The 23,318-nt window shown below is 40.0% G+C and overlaps 1 protein-coding gene across 1 annotated transcript; it reads left to right on the top strand.

Annotated features, from left to right (window-relative positions):
* Positions 1–1,639: 1,639 nt before the first annotated feature.
* On the top strand, positions 1,640–9,432 carry LOC127658016 (uncharacterized). The gene is made up of 7 exons (XM_052147080.1): positions 1,640–1,804; positions 3,789–3,910; positions 4,638–4,848; positions 6,142–6,296; positions 7,701–7,845; positions 8,268–8,409; positions 8,731–9,432. Exons 1-7 carry the CDS (start codon positions 1,747–1,749, stop codon positions 8,816–8,818), a joined length of 921 nt encoding a protein of 306 aa, XP_052003040.1. The 5' UTR covers positions 1,640–1,746; the 3' UTR covers positions 8,819–9,432.
* Positions 9,433–23,318: the final 13,886 nt, after the last annotated feature.

Below are 23,318 nucleotides of genomic sequence, written 5' to 3'. Positions count from 1 at the left end.
CTGCCCTACTCAATGTAATAAGCCTACAATTAACATCAGTGCATTAAAACTTACATATTTTCTTTCTTTCCTCCATTTCACTGTCATTATTGACCTGCTGTTTAAAGGGTTACAGAAGTTTAAAATATGCACCGCCAGGATTGGGAGGGTTACTTTTGAAATGTATTCCACTACAGATTACAGAATACATGCTGTAAAATGTAATTTGTAATTTTACAGGAAAACAATACAAAAATTATTTTCAAGAAATTAGTTTTGCCCTAATATCAAAAGTCTTACTAGAACAAAAGAAATTATGATCCAACGTGAATTTTCTTGATAAAAAAATATGACCGTGCCAGGTAACGTGCATGTAAAATGGCAAGAAATAACATTAATTTCTATTAACTTACTTAAAACTTACTTCTCTGTCTGCTTGTATGAATGTAACACATCATAAGAAAGTGTTTCACCTCAGCTCAAACGCTCTTTGGTTCACATAATTTATATGTATAAATGTTTCCATCTGAAAGGACTAAATATTAAATGAAACAAATGACAATAAAATGTAATCTCTTGAGTAATAAAAATACTTTTTGAATGTAACTGTAGTGGAATACAGTTACTTATATTTTGTATTTTAAATACATAATCCAGTTACATGTATTTATTTACTCCCCAACCCTGTGCACAGCTGAGATCCATTTAACCTTGAGTAACAAACATCAACAAAAAACATTATATAAATTATATTCTCTTGCAATACAACCTACTCTATATTTTTTATACACTTTATATACTTTTTTTTATTGTACGTGTATTCCATATTGTGTGTATTGTTTACTGTATATTGTATACTATTATTGTGTTGTGTAACTCTGTTGTTTATTGTAATTGGTATATGTCATGTCACTGTCTGTTGCTCGGAACTGCACACAAGACTTTCACCCACTGTTGCACTTATGCATATGATCGTGTGATTTGATCATGTGAAGTGATTTGATTTGATCATGTTCGCAGGGTGCACAATAGGCTTCCGTCCAGTCAACAGCGTTTCTTTAAAAATGCATCTGCAGCAATGAGCAGCCTTTGTTGTTTTAGCTTATAGCCTATATAAATTATTAAATGATTATAAATTATATATATATATATATATATATATATATATATATATATATATATATATATATATATATATATTCTAACAGTGCTTTAATTCCTTTACGAAGTATTTTAGGTTGTAATGAATTTCATGATACTGAATGTGAATTTAATGAAATTTCACTAGAAACACGGACATAGGCTCTGAAATAATTACTAACAGGGTTGATATAACCTTCCTTTAAAATAAGGAAATGTGTTTGTTTGATTTGAAACCAAGGGGAATTTCAAAGATGCGTCGTCTCGTCAGAGAAACAAGCCACACGTGACCTTTTGAAATTCAGCTACCTCTGAGCGTAGATTATGCTGGATACAAGTGACGCTAAAGATTTGCAAGAGGCGTTTGCCAGTAGTTCTGATACAATGGCGAGATAGTTTTGACTGTAATATTTTTTTATTTGCTTGAACAAACCGATAGCTTGCCATAATTAACATATTAGTACAGTGTTTATTGTTCATGTCATTTTTGTAACAAAAAAATAGAACATACCCTTAGTGATTGAAGCGCCGCCTTCTTCCGCGCTCATAAATTGTGTTTACAATCTTTCGTTTTGGCAGAAGTTATTTTTCAAGCACAGAAGTCAATAGAGTCACGCACTCTTCAAAATGAGAGCCTTCATTTTCCTCGCAGTGCTGGCGCTTACCTATCTACAAAGCTCCACTGGTAAATATCCTACTATTTAGCTTCGTTAATATATTCATGCAAACCATTATTTTAATGCCTTTCACGGTTTAATTTTGTTCTTATAAACAGGAACTTTCAGTATATTCACAAAAAAGAAAAAAGAAAATATGTATTCAGATTTACACAATTTTACAACTTTAGAAAATGTTTATATTACATTTTCAATAAGTGAGTATTGTTGATTTATTATGTTACTTATTTGACTTCTTATTCATTTGCTGCTTGTTGTTGTTTAAGCACCTTAGCAAAAAGAAAAATTAATATGTCTGAACGACTGTTCTGGTTTCCTTAGGAATAATCCAATTGCTTTTTATTTTTTTTTTTTTCAAGAAGAGAAACTGAAAGTGTTCCTAGTGGCCTAACACTACAGGGTCATATAAAAAATCATGAGTTGAATTATAAAATGTGCTGCTGCTGTAGCAGGAGGCACAGCTCCTGTTCCTCTATTCAGGGTGTTGCTTCAGTGCAACTCCACTAATTGTCATCACCCGTGTCCCTGCTAATTTGCTTGACTGCAATAAATTGAAGGCAATATAAGCACATCACAAGTAGTTGCCAGTGTGGATTGCTGGTGTGTGCACCCCTTGGTTTCTCATGACATGGTTAAAATTTGTGACCGTTGCCTGTGTCTTGCAGCTGGAATTATGTCCAACGCTTCACAGTGCCTGTTGCACTCACTTTTGCGGTGCTGGTACTGTGTATAGGGTGGAATATGTTCCCTGCTCCTCTGCAGTAATTTATGGGTGACAGTGAACCTGGGTGGTGCTGCTGTTTTGTCTTTGTTTGTTTTGGTTTTGTTTCTCGTTTGCTTTTCTTTCAAGTCATCTGGGAGTAACCGACTGTTTTGTTATTGATGCTTAAAAATTACTGCCACTTTGTATGTTCATTGTCTACTTTATATATTTAGCATTTTTAGAAAGTGCTGTGGGTCTACCCCGGGGAGGCTGGTTACCGAGTATGGTGGTCCCCCTCACCATTTGCTGTGTGCAATTGACGATTATATTTAAAGTTTTTTTTTTTTCCAGTGTAGTTACTATGGTGGTCTTGACAAGTGGTGTTTTTGTGCTTCCCCCAGTGTGGGTTGCCTTCCTGTTGGCCAGCCCATGCCTTCCAAGGATCTTAATAGATTATTGTCCTAAGGTGTATATTTTTGGTATGTAGATTGTGTGAAATGTGTTGGAATTTTAATTACCCGTTGATGTTACTCCTGTTTTAACTAACGCTGACCTTGAATAAAATGCACTTTACTGTGGAAGACCCAGTCTCTTTATCTTCAATGGGTATGACTAACCTGTGAGTCCTTATAACTTCAAAGCTTAATTTAAGTTGGAATCTATTGAAGTCCTTGGGTGGAAGTCCCAAGGTGACGCCGTTGGCTATATCTATTCGATTTTTCACTCCACTCCGTCACACTACTGTATACGTTGTTGGAATCCTTGTATTCCTTTTGGAATCAAAGTTGCATTTGCAAGTGAATCAACCCAAAAACATATTGGATTGCACAAGGACTTTCAAGCTATCTCAAGTATATCAGCGGAGACATGGAATTAGTCACAATACCTACTTGTACACATCTCAAAGCAACCAGTTAGACAACATTTGAAGGGAACTGTTTTAGATGTTTGAATGTGGCATGCGAATTCAGGCTCTGCACTTGTCTCTGTTCAAATGCTCATTCAACACTATGTAAAAATTTGCTTAATGTGCTTCATTTGACACTAATATGTGTTACAGTAACGTTGCATGTAAAAAAATATATACCACTTGTATTTATACATCTTTTGCCTCACATTTCTAAGATTGTTTTGCATTCGATTGCGTGTGCTGCCTGTGCAAAACAAAGTAAAACCAGGAAATTAAGAAAGAACCTATCAGATCTAACAAATTTATAAAAAAAACGAGAAACCGTAAAAGCAGAAAGCTATTGTAATGCTATATTGTTTTTGATTGATATGTTCCTCAGGTTCTTTGGTCATAAAAGGTCCATCTGAGCTGATTCGGGAAGGACAGGATGTGACGCTAGAGTGTGTGGACTCAGAATCAGAGTGGAATATGAGCTCAGTGCATTTTGAGAGGTTCTCTAAGGTAATGTCGCTTGCACAATAGCAAAGAAATGTCTCTTAACATAATGTGCTTTTGATGTTCACTTGTGTGCAACGTCAAGAAAACAGCAGACTGAAACTGAAAGACACCTGGTTTCTCTTGGGAATTTAGGAGTGTCTATGTTGGTTGAGCCGTCTGTGCATGCCCTCTAGATGCTAAAGAGAAGCTTAGAGATCTAAAGTTACAAGCATTTTTGGTCAGGGCAGCTTACCTTCATGTATTACAATTGTTCCCCCACAATTTCTCATTTTGTAGAAAAACTGCTGTTGACAATGGAAGGACAACCATAAATAAAGAACAATGTTATCATCTGAATTTATTTGTCTGGACATCAAGACTGAAACCATTATTGGAATTGCAGGTGGCAAGTGTGTTTTAGCAAGCTTCTGTCTTTTCGTCACCTTTTTCAAGCATCTAGACACATTTGTGCATTAAAAAGGGGTTCCATATGACCATTTACAAAGACATACGTTTTGCAAACTCTCATTATCCTGTTAGCGAGACCTAAGTGCCATGGCCCCGTATATTTATTTCCTCCAAGTGTAACACATGTAATCAAATTTAGCAAGTGATCCCTGTTTCGGATAATGACAGTCCCAGGTCAGCTTTTCTTCAGGGGAACCTTTTTTTAAGGTAGAACAATCAAACTATGAGTTAAATGGATAATTCACCCCAAAATGAGATTTTCTTTCTTTTCTGCTTTTTACAGTACATGAAGAAGTGGTTCCGACTCGAGTCAGATCAGGCAAATTTCTACCGCCACTGTTACCTGTATGACGTGGACGTGAGAAGAGAGGAGGGCAGACTGCTGCTTTTCATCTCCAGCATCCAGTCCATGTCTGCTGGTCCATACCGCTGTATCTCTGAGAATGCTTCTGAACCAGACAACTCCTCTCAGCCCCTCACCATCCCCATTCACTGTGAGTCACACCACTGCCAAGTACTCCCTTCAGAAGCTTGAAAAAATGTATTATTTCAAACATAAATTGATGTTTAGATTATTAATGCTTTAATCATTCCATCATTGTGTATAGTCTAGTTAGATATGGCTTTTTGTTAGAAGGAAGTTTTCTATTTTGGAGTTAATGATTAGAATTTAAACTTCGTACCTCTCAAGATTGGAGAATCAATAATGATATTGATTGGTGGCTTTGCTTTGCCCAGGGATGAGTTGACAGTGCTGACTTATTGGAAAACTGAGTGGAAAAAAAATAGATGGATTAATACAGCATTCATTAAGCACAACACATGAGACAAGATGATCCATGCCACTCTGTATTATTGCTGTGGACTATACTTAACCCTTTCATACGCACCATCACACATATGCAACAGTTAATAACTGGGCCCTGCAGAGTAGCATCACACATATGTGTCCTGCAACAGCCAGTAATGTTACAAGCTGCCAGATTCAAATTGGCTTTCATGCCAACACAGCGTCATGGTCAAGTGTCATTATATTAGCTGAACCAGTTACTCATACAGTCTTTTTAAGCGCATATGTTTATTTTATGTAACAAACTGCCAAAATGTCACCATAGTACCACGATAACAGTTCTCAGCTTGTGTATGCATAGCCATCATATCTAAATATGATCGTCCCATGCACGCAGCCACGTCTGCTTGGGTACAGATGTGGTTTTCATTCACACAAACAGAAACTCAAAAAATCTTTTCAGGTATATACATTTTATTTTCTGCCATAGTATCACAAAATCACCACAATAACAGTTTAAAACTTGTATACTCGCAGTGAAAACGTACTGATCATGTGTGATTTATCCGAGCACTTTGGTAAACCTGACTGCTGATATATTTTTTTTACAGCTATAAAAACAGTACAGCTGACTGAACCCATTTGTTTGTGTTTACTATATTATATACAGTTTATGACAAGAAATCAAACATTTAAATTAAAAAAATTTAAACTACTCGTCTGCACTCTGCCCTATTCTACCGGCTATGCAGTGTCACGTGCAAAAATAACTCCCTGCAGGGGGCACTGCAGAGGAATTTAGACCCTACTCATGAAAGGTTAAGTCACTTTAATCATTAATGATGATCACTCACTGTACTATATGATGCTTAAATTGAGCAGTGATAAACTTGCTTAGAATTTGTTTGTGCCAATTCCTTGTTTAAATGCTATGCAAATGTATCCAAGAAATGCAAATCTATTTTCATTACGCTCTCTCTTTCTTTCTCTTACTCAGATATGCGAGAGGTGTCCGTGCACAGGGCTGGTTTAGGCTACTTAACGCGTTATTTTAACTCGGTGCAGGACTTGAGAGTAAGATTAGGGGATGACGTGGAGCTGGAATGTTCCACCTCCGCTTCCGAGACACCTGAATACTTCTGGGCCAAAGAGGTGACCAATTCAATATCTTATGTTCTTGGTTTCCTTTACCTTTTTTTTTTTTTTTGAGTGGAGATATTTTTGTGTCATTGCAGTTTGGTAAACAACACTGGAACCAAACAGGATGTGCTGTCTACTACATAATTGCAGTAATGTGATTGTAATAGTCTGTTTTCATAAGCTGGTTTCTCAAACATCTAAAAGGCTGGGAATTACAGCTTGTTTAAGTTCATCTAAAATGAAAACAAGCATATTCACTCAGGCCTGGACAAAAGGAAATTTGACTCATGCCATTTAGATAGAAAAGGGAAACGGTTTGTGAGTTTGAGTATTGATTAACTTGTGTCTGGTTTATGTGAGAAAATCCCAGATTTGTGAGGCATTCATTCAGGGTAGAAAACAGTGCTAAGCTAGTTACTGTCTACACATAGATTGTCACTGTTTATTGAAAAAAAGAAAAATTCTGTATAGACCTAGGATTTTTAATTTAATCTGTTTGTATTCATACAGTACAATATACATGTCATACAAAGCATTTCATGTGCCTCTTTGCTTGCAAAAGTGTAGCTGTTGATCTTAAATATTATACATGGATTCACTAGAGCAAGGTGCGTTCATGCGTGCGTGCGCGCTGATAGGTGGCCATAGAGTTTCAATAAATTGAGTGTGTTGGAACTGTACATTCAGAATGGCTCAGTCCTGTTATTCAGGACAGTCTGTCCACTATCACATCTCACAAAGGTGCAGTGTCATTTAACCCCTGTAGCTTCAGTGGTGTTTGGAATACAGGCATAAACAGGCTTCCCTTAAATGGTTGAGCTAACTAAATTTTTATTTCACTCTGTCTGCACAAACAGAGGAAACAGGAAAAGGTCTGGAGCCAATGGATTAGTTTAAACAAAAGTGCTTTGGCCAGAACTTGGCTTAACTGGGAATCATCTTAATTTACTTTCATTTAAATTGAGATGGACTTTGTTGGCAGGCTGCAGAAACCCATCCAGTGCCAAATTCCTTTATATGGTTATGATGTGCTCTCACCAGTTTTTGCACAGGCATTTGTTTCTCTGCATTTTATAGTGTGGTTTTATATTTACTTAATTACTCACACTGTCTCTCTCTACTCACTTTTTCTCAAGTTCAAACATTATTATTCTCTGTAGGTAACATTATGTAGGGTAAATTACATGATTATTCCCCTTATACTCATTCATTACTTTTAGTGGTTTTTGGTTTCATATGTTTATATTCTTTTCTTTTCTATAGAAAAAGTTGGTAGAATTTCAACCATTGTAAGTTCCCTTCCTAAGATAAGGCAGATATTTAAATAGTTCTATTGTACGACAGATATTTCCTGTAGTTCCTGCTTTACTTTTCACTTCCCTTTAACTTTCTCATCTATGTGTGTTTTCTATCAAGGGAGAAGACTGGCTTTTGGCCTCTAATAAGCTGAAGTTGGAGCAGGTGCGGGCTATAGATGGAGGGAGATACACCTGTACAGCTCAGTCCCCCACTATGCAATCCCTCATGAAGAAACGCACAATCAGCGTCACTGTTCTGCCAGGTCAGAGCTACCAGAAGGGGGCCACATTGTGCTGCTTTTAATGTTCAGCTCAAGCTGAACTTGATTTTGTTCATATCTGTTCTTGATTTGAACATATCGTAATAATAGATTCCATTCAATATCCAATAGTACAACATTCACAATTTAATATCCAAAAGTTGTCCACTTATCTGTTTGAGTCTGCTCTTACTGTAAAGACTGTGTGAGATGATAATTCTGACATTTTTAATACCTATTTAAAAATTGACCTCGTTGCCTTGTGATCCAAATATTAAGACAATTAGCTTACAGGTATAAGGCTGACCTATTAATACTAAAGTGTTGATCAAGTGGCTGCTTTTGTAACTAAACTTTTGGGCAGAGTTAGATGCCATTTAAAAGGCAACTAGTAGTGATTGTTTCTGTCTGTTTGTGTCTCACAGAAGATGCAGCATGGTATGAGTCAACCACTGGTCGCATTGCTCTCATGGCATCTGCTGCTGGATTGGTCATTCTTATGATTATACTATCCATGACCACCTACCTCTGCCGCCGAGCCAAACAGAGGAAGAGCAAGGGACCCATGTAAGTACTCCAGGGTGCCCTAGAATAACTGGGAGTCGAGGCTTGTTGTGATCCCATTTTCTGCAAGTGCATGCAGTTATTTGTGACTTTCTGACCTCTAGCCCTCCATTTCAAGAGGGTTCTACTGTGTGGATCAGGAGACATTAATGTCTCCCCCCACTTCTCCTCACTCCCACAGCATTGTACAGACTGGCTAGTCTATGTGCATATTACTGCATGCCTTTCTAAACATGTCTCTCCCTTAGGCCCACATCTTGTTTCATTCTGCCCGATAAAGCACTCACTCTAGTCTTGATTCTTTATATTTTCCTCTCCTTTCAGAGATGACCGCTCCCAGAAGAAGCCCATCTACAGAAACAGCGTGGAGTCCCTGCCCTCCACTGCCACTGACAAGCAGCCACTGGTGTAAAGAGAATGATGGAGGACTGGAGAGAAGAGAGAATGGAAGATGAGAGAAAATATTAGGGAATATAGAGATTATACAACTGGATGAGAGTTTGTTTTCACAGATTTTGCCTTTCCATATATATATATCTTTATAATTAGAAGACGGTCTATGTAGTGAAAAGTATACAAATATGGCACAGATGACGTTTTACCACAGTGAGTTCTTTCTAGTGTGTTTTCCATAAGAGTTCTTTAACCAAAGGTGTGTAATTTTCTCTGATTCAACAACCCAGCAAAATTGAGAAATGCTGAAAATATGTTTTTGTGACGTGACTGAGTGATAAATTTTTTTTTCACCAGCTTTGAGTTGAAAACCAGGCATGTTTCTTTACTTGCAAACCTATGAATGTTTCTTTTTAGGAAAACCACTGTCAGCAAAGTATCAGATCATTTATTCAAATTTTGGAGGGGTTTCCCTTTACATAAATGTATAATGTCAGTTTTCACTTGAAACGAGCATTGATCTGCTCCAAACTAATACTGAATCAATTACTCTTAAGCACTTTGAAACTCTTGCACTTTTTGCACTTCCCTTGCCTTTGAATTTAAACCTATTAAACTGATTTTACAACATAATCACCCTCCAATGTTGTTTCTGATCTAATTAAGATGACAGCTCCCTTTCATCTCAATGTAAATGGTATCACTGAAGTTTCTTAAATCCCTTAAAGCTCTTTCTATTACTGAGTGATAAAAGTAAGTCCTCTGAGACCGTATAGACTCTAAAGACATTCTGATGCACAACACATGTACCTGGTGAGCTGTTTTGGTGAACACAACAAGATATTGTAGCCAATGGCACATGACATGAAATAATACTAACTTGTTTTATTCTTTTTTTTATATATATATATTGTATTTATTGTAAATTTTCAGATTTTCAAACAAATAGACAATACAGTCACAGGACAGAACCAAACACAAACACACAGAGGAGGAAAAAAAAAAAAAAAAAAACCTTCAGTTGGATTCCAATGTGCAGGAAACCACATCACCAAGCACAGGCAAGGAAGATCAAAACAGATGCTTGCCTAGTGAGACATTATAAACCAGGTGAGATTGTACCACTCGTCCACATGAGATATACATAGGTATCTTTACAGTAAAAACAGAGGTCAACGGAAATAACAGTAAAATCCTAATAAGTGTAAGTGTACATTTTTTTTTATAGAAAAACATATTAAATAGCTTCATCATTGTTGATTTTTAACAAGTGATTGAAAAGGCTTCAAATATCTCTATATTACCAGAAATGCTATATCTGAGTATTTCCACATGTAGAGTAGAGGAAAGTTCTGACAACCAAAACTTGAATGGTGGCTTCGTGTTTTTCTTCCACATGCAGAGTATAGATTTTTTGGCAATCATCAAACCATACTGTATAGGCAGTCGGGTAGCCTTATTAAGGTGCAGCAAAGAGGCCGACCAGCCAAGAATGGCAGTCGCAGGATCCAAGAGAAGCTCACAAGCATAAGCTTCAGAAAGAAACTGAAAAACTTCTGACCAGAATTCACCCAGTTTTGGGCATGCCCAGAAAAGATGACCAAGAGAGCCCTCCGCAGACTCACACTTATTGCAGAGAGGGGAGATAGTAGGATAGAAAGAATTAAGTTTAACCCTTGAGTAATGTAATCTGTGCAGCACCTTATACTGAATAAGTTTACATTTACGCATTTGGCAGACGCTTTTATCCAAAGCGACTTACAGTGCAGTTATTACAGGGACAATCCCCTCGGAGCAACCTGGAGTTAAGTGCCTTGCTCAAGGGCCCAACAGTGGCATCTTGGTGGTGCTGGGGCTTGAACCCCCGTCCTTCTGGTCAGTAACCCTGAGCCCCAACCACTGAGCCACCACTGCCCCCAGAATAAGTTGGTGCCTGGCATTAATAGAACAGGTGTATATATTTTTAAGACATTTTTCCCAATCCTCCTCAGAGAGCTGAACATCTAATTCCTCTTCCCAAACGTTTTTCAGATGAATAGTGGAAAAATCTAACTGACTTGTGAAAAAGTCAACAAATTTTGTAACTAACTTTGGAGTATTGGGAACGCAAGTAAGCAATTTATGTAATTTACTATCGGCTAATAATATTTCTAAATTTGGCACAGCGGAACAGACATAGTTTCTAATTTGGAGGTATCTAAAGAAATGTGCAGCAGGAAGGTCATATTTCTCTGTTAGTTGAGTGAATGAGGCAAAATTATTGTCAATATATAAATCTCTCAAGGTAAGGATTCCTTTTCTAGCCCAACCTGCGAACACTGGGTCTAATAGTGAAGGTTTAAAGGCATGGTTACGACAGACCGGGGCAAGAAAAGAGGTATCTGGCAATTTAAATGCCTTACCAATCTGAAGCCAAATCCTAAGAGAACTATTAATCATAAAATGGGATCCTACTGTGGCTTTAAAAGTCGCTTGGACAGCAAAAAGTAATGAGGAAAGTGACGAATTTGAGGCACCTTGCTCAATCATAAGCCATGAAGGGATATCAATTGAGGGATTGTCGGGGTGCGGGTCCTGCCAGTAAGTTAAGGCTCTACAATTGGCGGCCCAGTAGTAATGTTGAAAGTTTGGCAAACCCAAACCCCCTAGCGACCTAGGCTTACACACGTGTATTTTAGATATTCTGTGTGCTTTGAAGCCCCAGACAAAAGGCAGCACAATAGAATCTAAGGTTTTGAAGAACTTTTGGGGGAAATAAATCGGCAAGTTCTGGAAAAGATACAAGAATCTGGGTAACGTCACCATCTTAATAGCATTCACACACCCCACCATTGATAGTGGTAAGGTCCTCCAGCATTTTATATTGTCCTTTAGGTTTTCAAGCATTGTTAAGTAATTAAGCTTATATATATCTTTTGGGTTTCTAGGTATATTAACTCCAAGATATTTTAAACTGTTTATGGCTATTTTAAAAGGTAGACTGTGCATACAAATTGGATCTATGTTGTTGGTCACAGCCAAGAATTCACTTTTTTGCCAATTCACTGAATAACCGGAGAGTTTACCAAATGTTTCCAACAGATTTAGTAAGGGTGGAATAGACTGTTCAGGGTTGCTTAAATACAGAATAATGTCATCTGCGTAGAGGGAGATATGATGGTTAATTTGGCCTAAATTCAAGGGCGAAATTAAAGGGTTATTTTTAATTGCAAGAGCGAGAGGTTCGATTGCTATTGCAAAAAGCAAAGGCGAGAGAGGGCAGCCCTGTCGAGTGCCTCTATGTAATTGAAATTGCGATGACATGTTAAAATTAGTGAGAACAGAAGCCGAAGGATGGAGGTATAACAACTTCACCCAAGAGGCAAATGCATCACCCATATCAAATTCTCTAAATCACAGCTAAAATATAGTCCCACTCCATTTGGTCAAACGCCTTTTCTGCATCTAAGGCGAGAATTGCAACGCTAGCTTTGGAATCAAATCTGGTGTATAAGATATTCATTAAACGCCTGACGTTGAAAAAAGAAAAACGGCCAGGAATAAAACCCGATTGGCCGGGGTGGATAATTTCCCCGATGCAGTTATTTAATCTATTAGCCAGAATTTTAGTAAAAATTTTAAGGTCAGAGTTCAAAAGAGATATTGGTCGATAAGATGCTGGGTCACTTTCTTTTTTACCTTTTTTAAGAATTAAGGAAATATTTGCGTCATACAAGGACTGGGGAAGTTTATGTATGTCAAAAGAGTGATTAAGCATCCTCAGCAGCAGAGGAGAGAGCACCTGCGCAAATCTTTTGTAAAATACGATCCCGAAACCATCTGGGCCAGGCGCCTTGCCACTGGGGGAATATTTAATCGCAGCTAGTATCTCCTCTACCGTTATGTCCGCATTCAAAGCTGCCTGCTCAATGCCACCCAACTTTGGAAGATGTAATGAATGAAGGAAATCAGCCAATGCTGAGGGGTTAGAACAACCCCCAGATTTGTATAATTTTTCGTAAAATTCTTTAAATGTATCATTGATTTCACTGGGAATTGTTAGAACGACACCATTTTTGTTCTTGATTTTATGAATTGCTCTAGAGGCTTGTAGCCCCCTCAGCTGACAAGAAAGCAATTTGTCTGGTTTGTCCCCAAGTTCAAACTGTTTTTGCTTCACTTTTAGCAACATATTATTAACTTGGTTTGAAAGAATCGAGTTATATTCCAATTTAAGTGCTGTAATTTCGTTAAGCACTTCTGAGTCTGCTGAATCTCTGTAAGTGTCCTCCAGTCGAGTAAGACGGTTATCAATTTCTGAAAGGCGCTTTACCCTTTGCTTTTTTTAGGCTGGACACGTAGGAAATAATATGTCCTCTCAAGACAGCCTTTAAGCTTTCCCATAGTGTCGAGTCAGAAACCTCGCCCGTGTCATTAAATTTAAGAAACTCCGTTAGCAACTCTGTTAATTGTTCACAAACTTTTACATCCGAGAGCAGAGTAGGATTAAAACGCCAGTGATAGCTGGGCTTAATTTCTACGAGATCTAAAGAGATTGTCACTGTTGAGTGATCGGAGATGATGCTATTATGATGCTTCATTGATTTTACACAGGGAATGATTTTAGAGTCTACTAAAAAGAAATCTATCCTGGAGTATGATTTATGAACTTGCGAAAAAAAAGTGTACTGCGTGTCCTTTGGGTGTTTTAGTCTCCAGATATCAACAAGGTCAAAAGAAGTAATCAGATTGTTAAGAACAGAGGTAGAGTTGGCCAAGGGTATTCCAGTGCGAGAAGGAAATCCATCTAGAGTAGGATCCAACACCAAGTTAAAATCACAGCCTATTATCAGGTGTGTGTTCAGCGTGTTTGGTAAAAGATTAAAGACTTTGCAAAAAAAAGCAGGGTCATCAAAATTAGGGCCGTACACATTAAGCAGAGTGACATGAATTGAGGAAAGTAGGCCAGATACAATTAAGTAGCGGCCGTTAGGGTTGCTGATAGTGGATATATGCTTAAAAGGAGCTGACTTTCGAAACAAAATAGCTACTCCTCTCGCCCTAGATGGGAAGGTAGATTGAAATACCTGGGAGATCCAATTGCATCTCAGTCGCCTTTGCTCAGAGTGCCTAATATGTGTCTCTTGTAAAAATATTATCTCAGCAGGGATGGACTTCAAATAAGAAAAAACTTTAGCTCTCTTAACCTGGTTATTTAATCCCCGGACATTCCAACTAGCAAGAGTGACATTGCCACCTTTAGGTGAAGACCCCCTACTACACGTCATGAAGTATAATATCTATTGTAATGACTGCTGCAAAATGAATTTGAAGGAATAATAACCACTGAATAACCAATGAAGGAGATGTACAAACACTAAACTCAAGACAACAATCAACAAAAAAAAAACAGAACCACCCACCCTCCCCCTTCCAACAGCTTCCCCAACTGAAGCCGGGAAAAAAAACTCATATGAACAGTGGAGCTGCAGGGCAGCATAAGGAGTAAGAGGAAAACCTGCCTACCGAAATAACCTAAAAAAGAAAAACCAGGGGACTCCCACGCAGCCTCCACATAACTAAGTTATCAACAACAGAATTGCTCTATAAACCTGAACTAGTGTGTAACACACAACCCTTGTAGCACAGAGATATAACTTTTTTTTTTAAACATGGTTTAAATTATATAAATGATATGAGAGAGAGTATGAACATGTTCGTGCAGATAAGGCACTAATAACGTGTACAATCAGACCAAATAACATGATCGCAAGCAGTCTGTACAATGTTTCTCTCTCTCTCTCTCTCTCTCTCTTTTTTTTGCTTGAAAACACTCACAATCTCGTACTAAAGGCCGCCGGTAAACAGCAGAAATTATGATTTAAGTCATTCAGCCATGGAAACAATATTGAAAAACAATCTCGCGCAGCAGATCAAGTAGGGTCTTCAACAGTGATGGTGTCAACGAATAATTCAGCATCCGAAACCGAGCCAAAGATTTTCTTGTTAGTGCCCTGGGTGACAAGAAGACGTGTGGGGAACAGCATTCCGAATCGAAAACCGGCCTCCTTCAATTTCCTTTTCACTCCGTCAAACGCCCTTCGCTGTGAGAGGACCTCAGCCGTGAAATCTGGAAAGACGGAGATGTGAACGGCGTCATATTTTAGAGGTGAGTGTTGTCGCGCAAGCCGGAGGATCATCTCCTTGACCGGGTAATGATGTATCCTCGCGATCAGAATTCGGGGACGCCCTCCTTTTGACGGCAAAGGCCCTGTGCGATGTGCACGGTCAACTTTAATCCCCACAGGAAAGTTCTCGGCCCCCAGGAGGTTCGGAATAAGTTTTTCCACAAACTCAGTGGGGCGACCAGACTCGTTCTCGGGTAGGCCGACAATCTTAATATTTTGTCGTCGGGAACGGCCCTCGAGATCATCCAGTTTAGCACGTAGGACCTTATTAGCTGATAGTATTTCCTGACAGGAGGCCTCCAGGTCAGAAATGTGGCTTTCGTGTTCAGCTTTAACGTTCTCAAGATCCGCTATACGCGAGGTGGTTTCAGACAGCGCTGTCTGCAAGTGAGATAGAGTTGTTTCCAGCTAATTAAATATTTCGTTCATACCATTATTCATGGTTTGAATGGCAGGATAGCAGTAGAGTCCGTGGCCATGTCGCGATCGCGATCCGTCTCATGCTCAATAGGATTCTCGGCCAGTTTTTCGACTGCGCTGGATGGTGAATCTCCTTTCTTTGGCTTAGCCTTCTTCATCTTACTGTTGGATATTGTTGAGCAAACTTTTGCGATGAAAATAGTCAAATAGTACTAGTTTATGGAGGCTTGTTGAGGGAGCTCCCTAAATTTATGTCCACTCCATGTGGTGCTCTCTAGCGCCCCCTTGTTTTATTCTTTTAGTCCTTTATTCAACTTATAACATTAGGATGGTAGCCAAGTATATATTTTTGCCCAATCCATAAGCAGGATTGAATAAAGGAGGTATCAACTGATCACAAGGTTTGAAGTCAGAACCAGAAATGTGTCAGAAAACTATCAACAACTCTGAATACAAAAGAAAAGGGAAACAAAATCCACATCCAAAAATGCTTTCCTGAGGTATTCGGTCAGCAAATTGCATATCTTATTTTTGCATGCTGCTACAGGCCCATAACTTGGTTTGGTAGTTCTTATAACTTATTCACAAACAACATGAACTGAAAGTGCCTGTACGATCCCCAGTTAACCCATAACATTTCTTAATTTTACCCTCCAATGCTTTAATGCTATACTGGAATGTATCAGATCATTTATGTAGCTACTCGTTTCATTACTTTTGTTTTCCACACTTGGGTTTCATTTTATGTGGGTTTTATTACCAGTGTGTGGCTGACCAGAGGACACCATTTATAACTGAGTTTTGTGTGGTTTAACAATGACAGTTCATTAATGAATTTTCATGCCATGGAATACAACAAGAACAATATCATTGAAAAGATTATTTGAGATCTCTCTTTTTCATTATTAATATGGTCCTAAAAACCAGAGGATGTGTTGGCCTGGTCAGCTTTTTTCCATAAGCAAAACTAGAAAAGGCAATGAACCTTATAGTCTTATTTTTTTATTAAGCTTTCCACAAGTGTCTCGTCAAGTTAACAAGCCTGCTGAAGAGCTCCAAAAGAGTCTCACATTTCACAGATCTTTGCATCATCTTGATATTTCACTTGATGGAAAATGGTGACCTGAATAAAAATTTAAGGCATCACCTGTAAATGTCTACTGTTCTTATGCAAATCAATTCAATAAGAAAATATATTTTTGTAATTTAGCTGTAACACAAATAATATATCTAATATTTCACAGAAATGGTTCCAAATGTCAAGAATTGTTCATTTGCTGGATAAATATTTTGGTTAAAAATGCCACAAGCTACAGTCTGTAATCAGAAACATAGAAGTGTGAAAATCAAATTTTACATCGCAAGGTTCTCAAAGGTATCAAGTGGTTGTCAGCAGCAGTCGTGGCTGCAATCATTTAAATTGTTTGCACTTCTGTTGTTAATGTTGTCATCTGCAATTTATTTATGCTCTGACCAAACATTTGCAACAAGTTTGCTGGGAAAATATGAACCACTTCCATACAATCCTGTTCTATGGCAAGTGTGCACCTATAAATATGGAGAGAATGAGAGTGAACTTATTCTTTTGGTCATAACCTTTTGCATATATATCATGAGGTATACATTCTGGGATGTTTCTTGTTTGTCTGAGAGCATAGTCCAGTAGAAAGTCTTTCTTACTGATGACAATAATTTGACAAATTGGTAGGGTACAATGGGGCTAAAGGCTAAAATTTTCGAGAAACATTAAGATAATTCTTATTAAAAAGAACCACTTCAGTAAATGGTTAATTCATTTCCTGCTAATTTCAATCACATTTGGCATTTCATAAAATTTCAAGCATTCGATAGATATATCTCCATTGTGATTGGATCAGTGAATGTGAGCATACTTTGCACATTCTTCATATCAAATCTATTTCCCCCACTTAAGAAAAACAATGTGTTTTAAGGGGGCATTTAGCTCCTGTAACATGGGAGCTTTTTACCCCAAATTCCTTTCACCTATTGTACAGTTGTTAAAATACTTTTCATTTTGTGTTATCATTACCCACATTCATCAGATGATGTCACTAAATACACACCATGCGACCTAACATCTCCCAACAAATAGGCCTACTGCATTCTTTTCGGTTATAAATTACTCCAGCGAACTGAGCCTGAGGGAAGCATAAGGTCGTGCACGGGCCGGTTTCATGCCAGCTTGTACACTAATTATCATGTTGCTTCTGTTTGTTGTGTGTCAAATAGTAGAATGAATCACATTCTAGTTTCTTATGAACTGGTTCAGTCAATGAAACTGTCACGAAGCTCATAAAAACTGAATTAAAAAAATTAAAAGCTAGTTCCAGTAAATTCCAATAATTTGTATGTTCGAGATAATTAAATGTAGATCAAATTTTATTGATGGTATTGTAATTCACATGATAATAAGCTAACTCATTCCAATTGAAAAACACTTTTTGTGTTTCAGATGTTGTTATAGTTATAGACCTTATTCAGAGAGCAACATCAAATGTAATTTTTGACAGTAATGAAAAGGAGGCTGGATAGACATACAGTCTCTTCAATGGGTTGTAGACCCATGTTGATTGTCCATCTTTAAAAACAGATGTCCAAGTAGACAAGTAGACAGTAACACCAGTAGGACTAAACATTTATTAAGCTTTTTGAAACTAGTCTATCCCTCACAGCCTCATTTTCATTCCTGTCAAAAATGAAATATAATATATAATAATTATACTTATATAATAGTAAATATAAATATATAATAATCTAGGGCAATTCTGAGCATAAAGGGGCCCTAAGCAAATTGCTACTTGGAGGACCCCACGCATGTCTCCCCATTAACTAATTGTTGCAATTTAATGCAAGACAACGTATAAACACCATATAGCCAGGTAGCTGGCTTACATTAATTTCTTACTAATGGTTGGACTGCATTTCTTATCCTCTTCCTTTTTCTTTTTTCTGCTCCCGACTTGTAGGTTCTCTTCATGATGACTAAAAATTATTTGAGCATGCGTGTGTGCCTGTCACATCTAGCTACAACCCTCTCATTGTAGTTACAGTTTCCCTTCCCTCTCGTGCCACAAGGGGGCACCTTATAACCGTCTCAATAACAGCTGCCTGAGTCTTATTTCCAGCTTATAGTATATATATAAGGTATTTATACAACATATATATATATATATATATATATATATTAAAAAAAGACATACCTTGCTTTGTGGGGCCCCTGGTGGCCCTAAGCAGCTGCCAATAGTGCTTATAGATAGAAACGGTACTGTTGGCACTACTCTGAATAAGGTCTATATAGGGAACAATGGGGCTAAAGTCAAATCTTCAGAAAAAAATAGCTTTTTTCTGGTCACAAATTTTATAACGATCAAAAAATATTGATATCTATTTATTGAATATTGATGGAGCAACATAATTTGTGTGAAAAGAAATAATGACAGAAGGTTGTTTTGATTAAAATTAAGTTAAATAATATATATTTATAAAAAATAATGGTGAGAGGGCCTTTTTAACCCCAGACTAAGGGTAAAAGCCCCCCACACTTGGGGTAAAAGTCCCTCAGGGGGTTTATGGTAATATCATGTATATATAAGGACAATAGTTATAGGCAAAACTGATCAACTAATGCAAATACATATTTGACAGCAAGATGCTTTTTTGAGTAACAAATGATAATAAAAAAATACTTATTCAAAATAACCATTTCAGACAAGAATGCACGATATCCACATTTGGGATTTCATAACATATTCAATAAACAACTGAATCTCCATTGCGATTGGATCAGTCAATGTGAACCCACTTTTAACATTTTCATAACGAACCTATTGGCCACACTACAGAAAAAAACGTTGTTTTTAATGTTTTTAAGGGGGGGGGGGGGGCCTTTTGCATCTGCTACAGCAGGGCTTTTTACACCAAAAACTATCCTTTTACTTATTAGACATCCATCCATCCATCCATCGTCAACCGCTTATCCTGTGTACAGGGTCGCGGGGGGCTGGAGCCTATCCCAGCTAACATTGGGCGAAAGGCAGGGGATACCCTGGACAGGTCGCCAGTCCATCGCAGGGCACTTATTAGACAGTTATTGAAAAACATTTGATTGAATCGCATTAAACAAAACTGAAACGGACAAATATGTAGGCTATGTTGACTCTAAATAAATGTGATAATTTCAGGAATTTCATTAGCTACATAAATTTGCAACATTTAAAAAGTTTTTCATATTAGATCAAATTAATTTAAAAATCAATATTCAGACGTTACACGCAATGATCTCATGGATTGCGAGTATTTTGCAGATAAAAACAGGTGTTTAGGAAAGTGATGTGGTAGTTTTTGTTGCTATATGATTTGGGAGAAAATCAAATAAAATTTGCGCCTTTTACCCGGGGGCCTTTAGCCCTATTGCAACCTTACTTTTTTCATAATAGCAAATGGTTATTTGTCTCAGAATATTGGTCATACCCCGCCACTGATTGGGTGTGCGTCAGTCATAGTCAAATCCGATTGGTTGTGTCTGAGCCCAAGAAAAACGTCTCGGGTTATGACTATAACCCTTGTTCCCTGAGAAGGAGCGAGACACTGCGTCGTTGAAAGCGACTCTTTGAGAACAGCTCCTTAGCGTGCGCCTCTGAATTATGAATGAAACTATTCCAATCTTGATTGGTGTTGCGTCATGACGTAACATGTGACGGCATAACCGGATGCATAAAAGTGGCGCCGGTACACATACACATTAGCCTAGCGATGAAGCAAGCCGCTCTCAGGCCTTGAGGGCGTGGCAGGGCGGCGCAGTGTCTCGTTCCCTTCTCAGGGAACAAGGGTTATAGTCATAACCGAGGCGTTCCCTTCGGGGAACTTCGCACTGCGTCGTTAAGCGACTCTTTGAGGAACGAATGCCCACTAGGCCACGCGCCGAAAAAAGGCCTGCCCTAGGGTGAAACTGAACTCAGGCACTCAGCTAGGGCGAGAGCACGCGTCGCCAGGCGTACTAGGGAGGTGCAGACTGTAAAACCTGATGAAAGTGTGCGGGGTAGCCCAACCGGCTGCCTCACAGATCTCCTGGAGGGGTACTCCCGATAAGAGAGCCCTAGAGGGCGCCATGCCTCTAGTTGAATGAGCCCTCACGGCCAAAGGTGAAGGCAAATTGCGCACCTTGTAGGCCGAGATAATAGCCTGAACAATCCAATTACTAATGGTTTGTTTCGAGGCAGGAGCCCCTTCTTAGGTGACCCAAAACACACTAACAGTTGGTCCGACCTCCTTCAAGAAGAGGACCTCTCGAGGTTAAACACTCAAATATCTGACAGGGCAGAGCAAATGGAGCCTCTCTTCTTCTGCCGACACATGAGGTGGAGGATAAAAAGCCTGCAGGACCGTGGGCCGTGCCGTGTTAGGCGGCACCTTAGGCACATAGCCAGGTCTCGGGTGTAAAATGGCTTTAACTCCGCCAGGGGCAAACTCCAAGCAAGCTGGCGTCACTGCCAGGGCTTGAAGATCACCCACCCTCTTTAGAGAGGTAATAGCTAAGAGAAAAGCCATCTTGAGCGTCAGGTCCTTGGGCGAAGCCGACTGAAGGGGTTCGAAGGGGCCAGGGATAACCCTTCGAGAACCACCGCCAGGTCCCAGGCAGGAACCCTGGACCTGGTTGTCGAGTCTCATCCTCCATGTACCATGGAGAAAGCGAATGACCAGCTGGTGCCTCCCCAGAGGCCCATCACTCAGTGGTGCATGGAGCGCCGAAATGGTAGCCACGTACACCTTAAGTGTGGAAGGGGAGAGACCACAGAGAAGCGATCTTGAAGAAACTCCAGAACTGAAGCCACCGGGCAGTTAACTGGATCTAATTCATGTTCTCTACACCAAGTGGAGAACACATTCCACTGAGGCCATATAATCTCCTAGTAGGCCGGAGCCCTAGAGCCAAGTATGGTTTCAACCACCCCAGCTGATAGACCAGCATTTAGGTACTGAACCCCTCAGGGGCCAGACCCACAGTTTCCACAGCTCTGGGCGAGGGTGGAAGACTGTGCCCCCGCCTGAGACAACAGATCCCTCCTCAGAGGAATCTGCCATGGCGGAGCTATCAGGAGTGAAATTATGTCTGAGGAACCATACTCGGGCCGGCCACATGGGGGCAACCAGAAGTAGACTGATGCCCTCTTGGCGGACCCTTTCCAGGACTCCGGGAGCAGAGCGATCGGGGAAATCGTGTACAGGCTGAAGCCTCGGCCAAGCCTGTACCATGGCGTCCAACCCCAGTGGGGCTGGATGTGAGAGGGAGAACCAAAGTGGACAGTGGGGCGTCTCTCGAGGCGCGAATAGATCCACTTCTGATGGTCCAAATTTGTCCCATATCAACTTCACCACCTCTGGATGAAGTCTCCATTCCCGGGCCTCAGCCCCTGCCTCGACAGGATGTCTGCTCCCTGATTCTGAACCCCGGAATATACATGCTCTGATAGACAGTATTTTCCCTTGGGACCAAAGAATTATCTGATCGCCAGTCTGCACAGAGGCGCGATCTGAGTCCTCCTTGTCGGTTCAGATAAGCTACCACTGATGTATTGTCGAGCGTGCTAGGACATGGTAACCTTTGATGTCTGGAAGGAAGCTCCTCAGAGCCCTGAACACAGCCAACATCTCTAGACAGTTTATGTGCCAAGAATGATGATGGTCCTGCCACAGACCCCTGGCAAAGCGGCCGTCCATGACCGCGCCCCAGCCAGTGAGGGGCGTCTGTCGAAGCGGTTTTCGGCGACATGGCGCTCCCAACACTAGCCCTAGGGACAGGAACCAAGGTTTCTTCCACATTAGCAGAGAGCGAAGGCATCTGCGGCGTTACTCTGATTATACTGAAATGGATTCCCTTGGGGAAAACACCTTGGCTTTCAGCCACCACTGGAGGGGCCTCATGTGCAGAAGGCCCAAAGGTATCAAGTTGGATGCCGCTGCCATGAGGCCCAGCAGTCTTTGAAACTGCTTTACAGTGATGGCCTGGCCTAGTTTTAACCGGACACCATCGCCAGAGCGGACTCGATACGTGCAGGAGACATGCGTGCCTGCATCGTAACCGAGTCCCACACAACACCAGAAGCGTTGTGCACTGGGATGGTTGTAACACACTCTTTTGTGTTGAGTCTCAATGCCAAACTTGAATATGGCCAAGGGCGACATCTCGATGCCGAACCGCCATTTCTCGAGACTGGGCCAGAATGAGCCAGTCATCGATAAAATTCAGTATCGCGGATGCCCTGAAGTCTCAGAGGAGCAGGAGCTGCATCCATACATTTGGTGAATGTGCGGGGAGAGAGTGCTAGGCGAGCGGAAGAACCCGATATTGGTAAGCTTAGCCCCAGCGAACCTCAGGAACCTCCTGTGACATGGAAGGATGGGTACATGAAAATAGAGCGTCTTTTAGATCTATCGTGACAAACCAGTCCTCGGATCTGATCTGACTCACGATGACAGGAATGGTAAGCATTTTGAACCTGAACCTCCTCAAAGGCGGTTCAAAACTCTGAGATCTAAAATCGGCCTCAACCCCCATCCTTCCTCTACAAAAATCTACTCACGGGAACCAGCCTCTCGAGGCTGGTCTCGAGTGTTTTCGAGCACTGTTCTCGACTTCCTGAAGCGAGATACCGGCAGGATTTAGTCGATACAGTCCTTGTGACCACAATTGATGTGTGTTTTTTATTTTTTGGCCTGAACGGCGCGGTGTGCGTTAAGCTGGAAATTGATGTGGCCCGAGCGTCAGAGGCGGCGGGAACCGACACCGATTTCCTGAGAACTCCAGCTGCGAGAGCAACCTCGGTTGCTCTGCAGCGGAGAGACAGCCCTCCGAGGTTCTACCACCTCGGTAGGACCTCTTTCGAAGCTTCCACTAAGGGAACCAGCCTCTCG

This window comes from Xyrauchen texanus, chromosome 17 (assembly GCF_025860055.1).
Source record: "Xyrauchen texanus isolate HMW12.3.18 chromosome 17, RBS_HiC_50CHRs, whole genome shotgun sequence".
Taxonomy (NCBI): Eukaryota; Metazoa; Chordata; class Actinopteri; order Cypriniformes; family Catostomidae; genus Xyrauchen; species Xyrauchen texanus.
The sequence above is the reverse complement of the archived record's forward strand: the minus strand, read 5'-3'. Positions and strand labels throughout refer to the sequence as shown.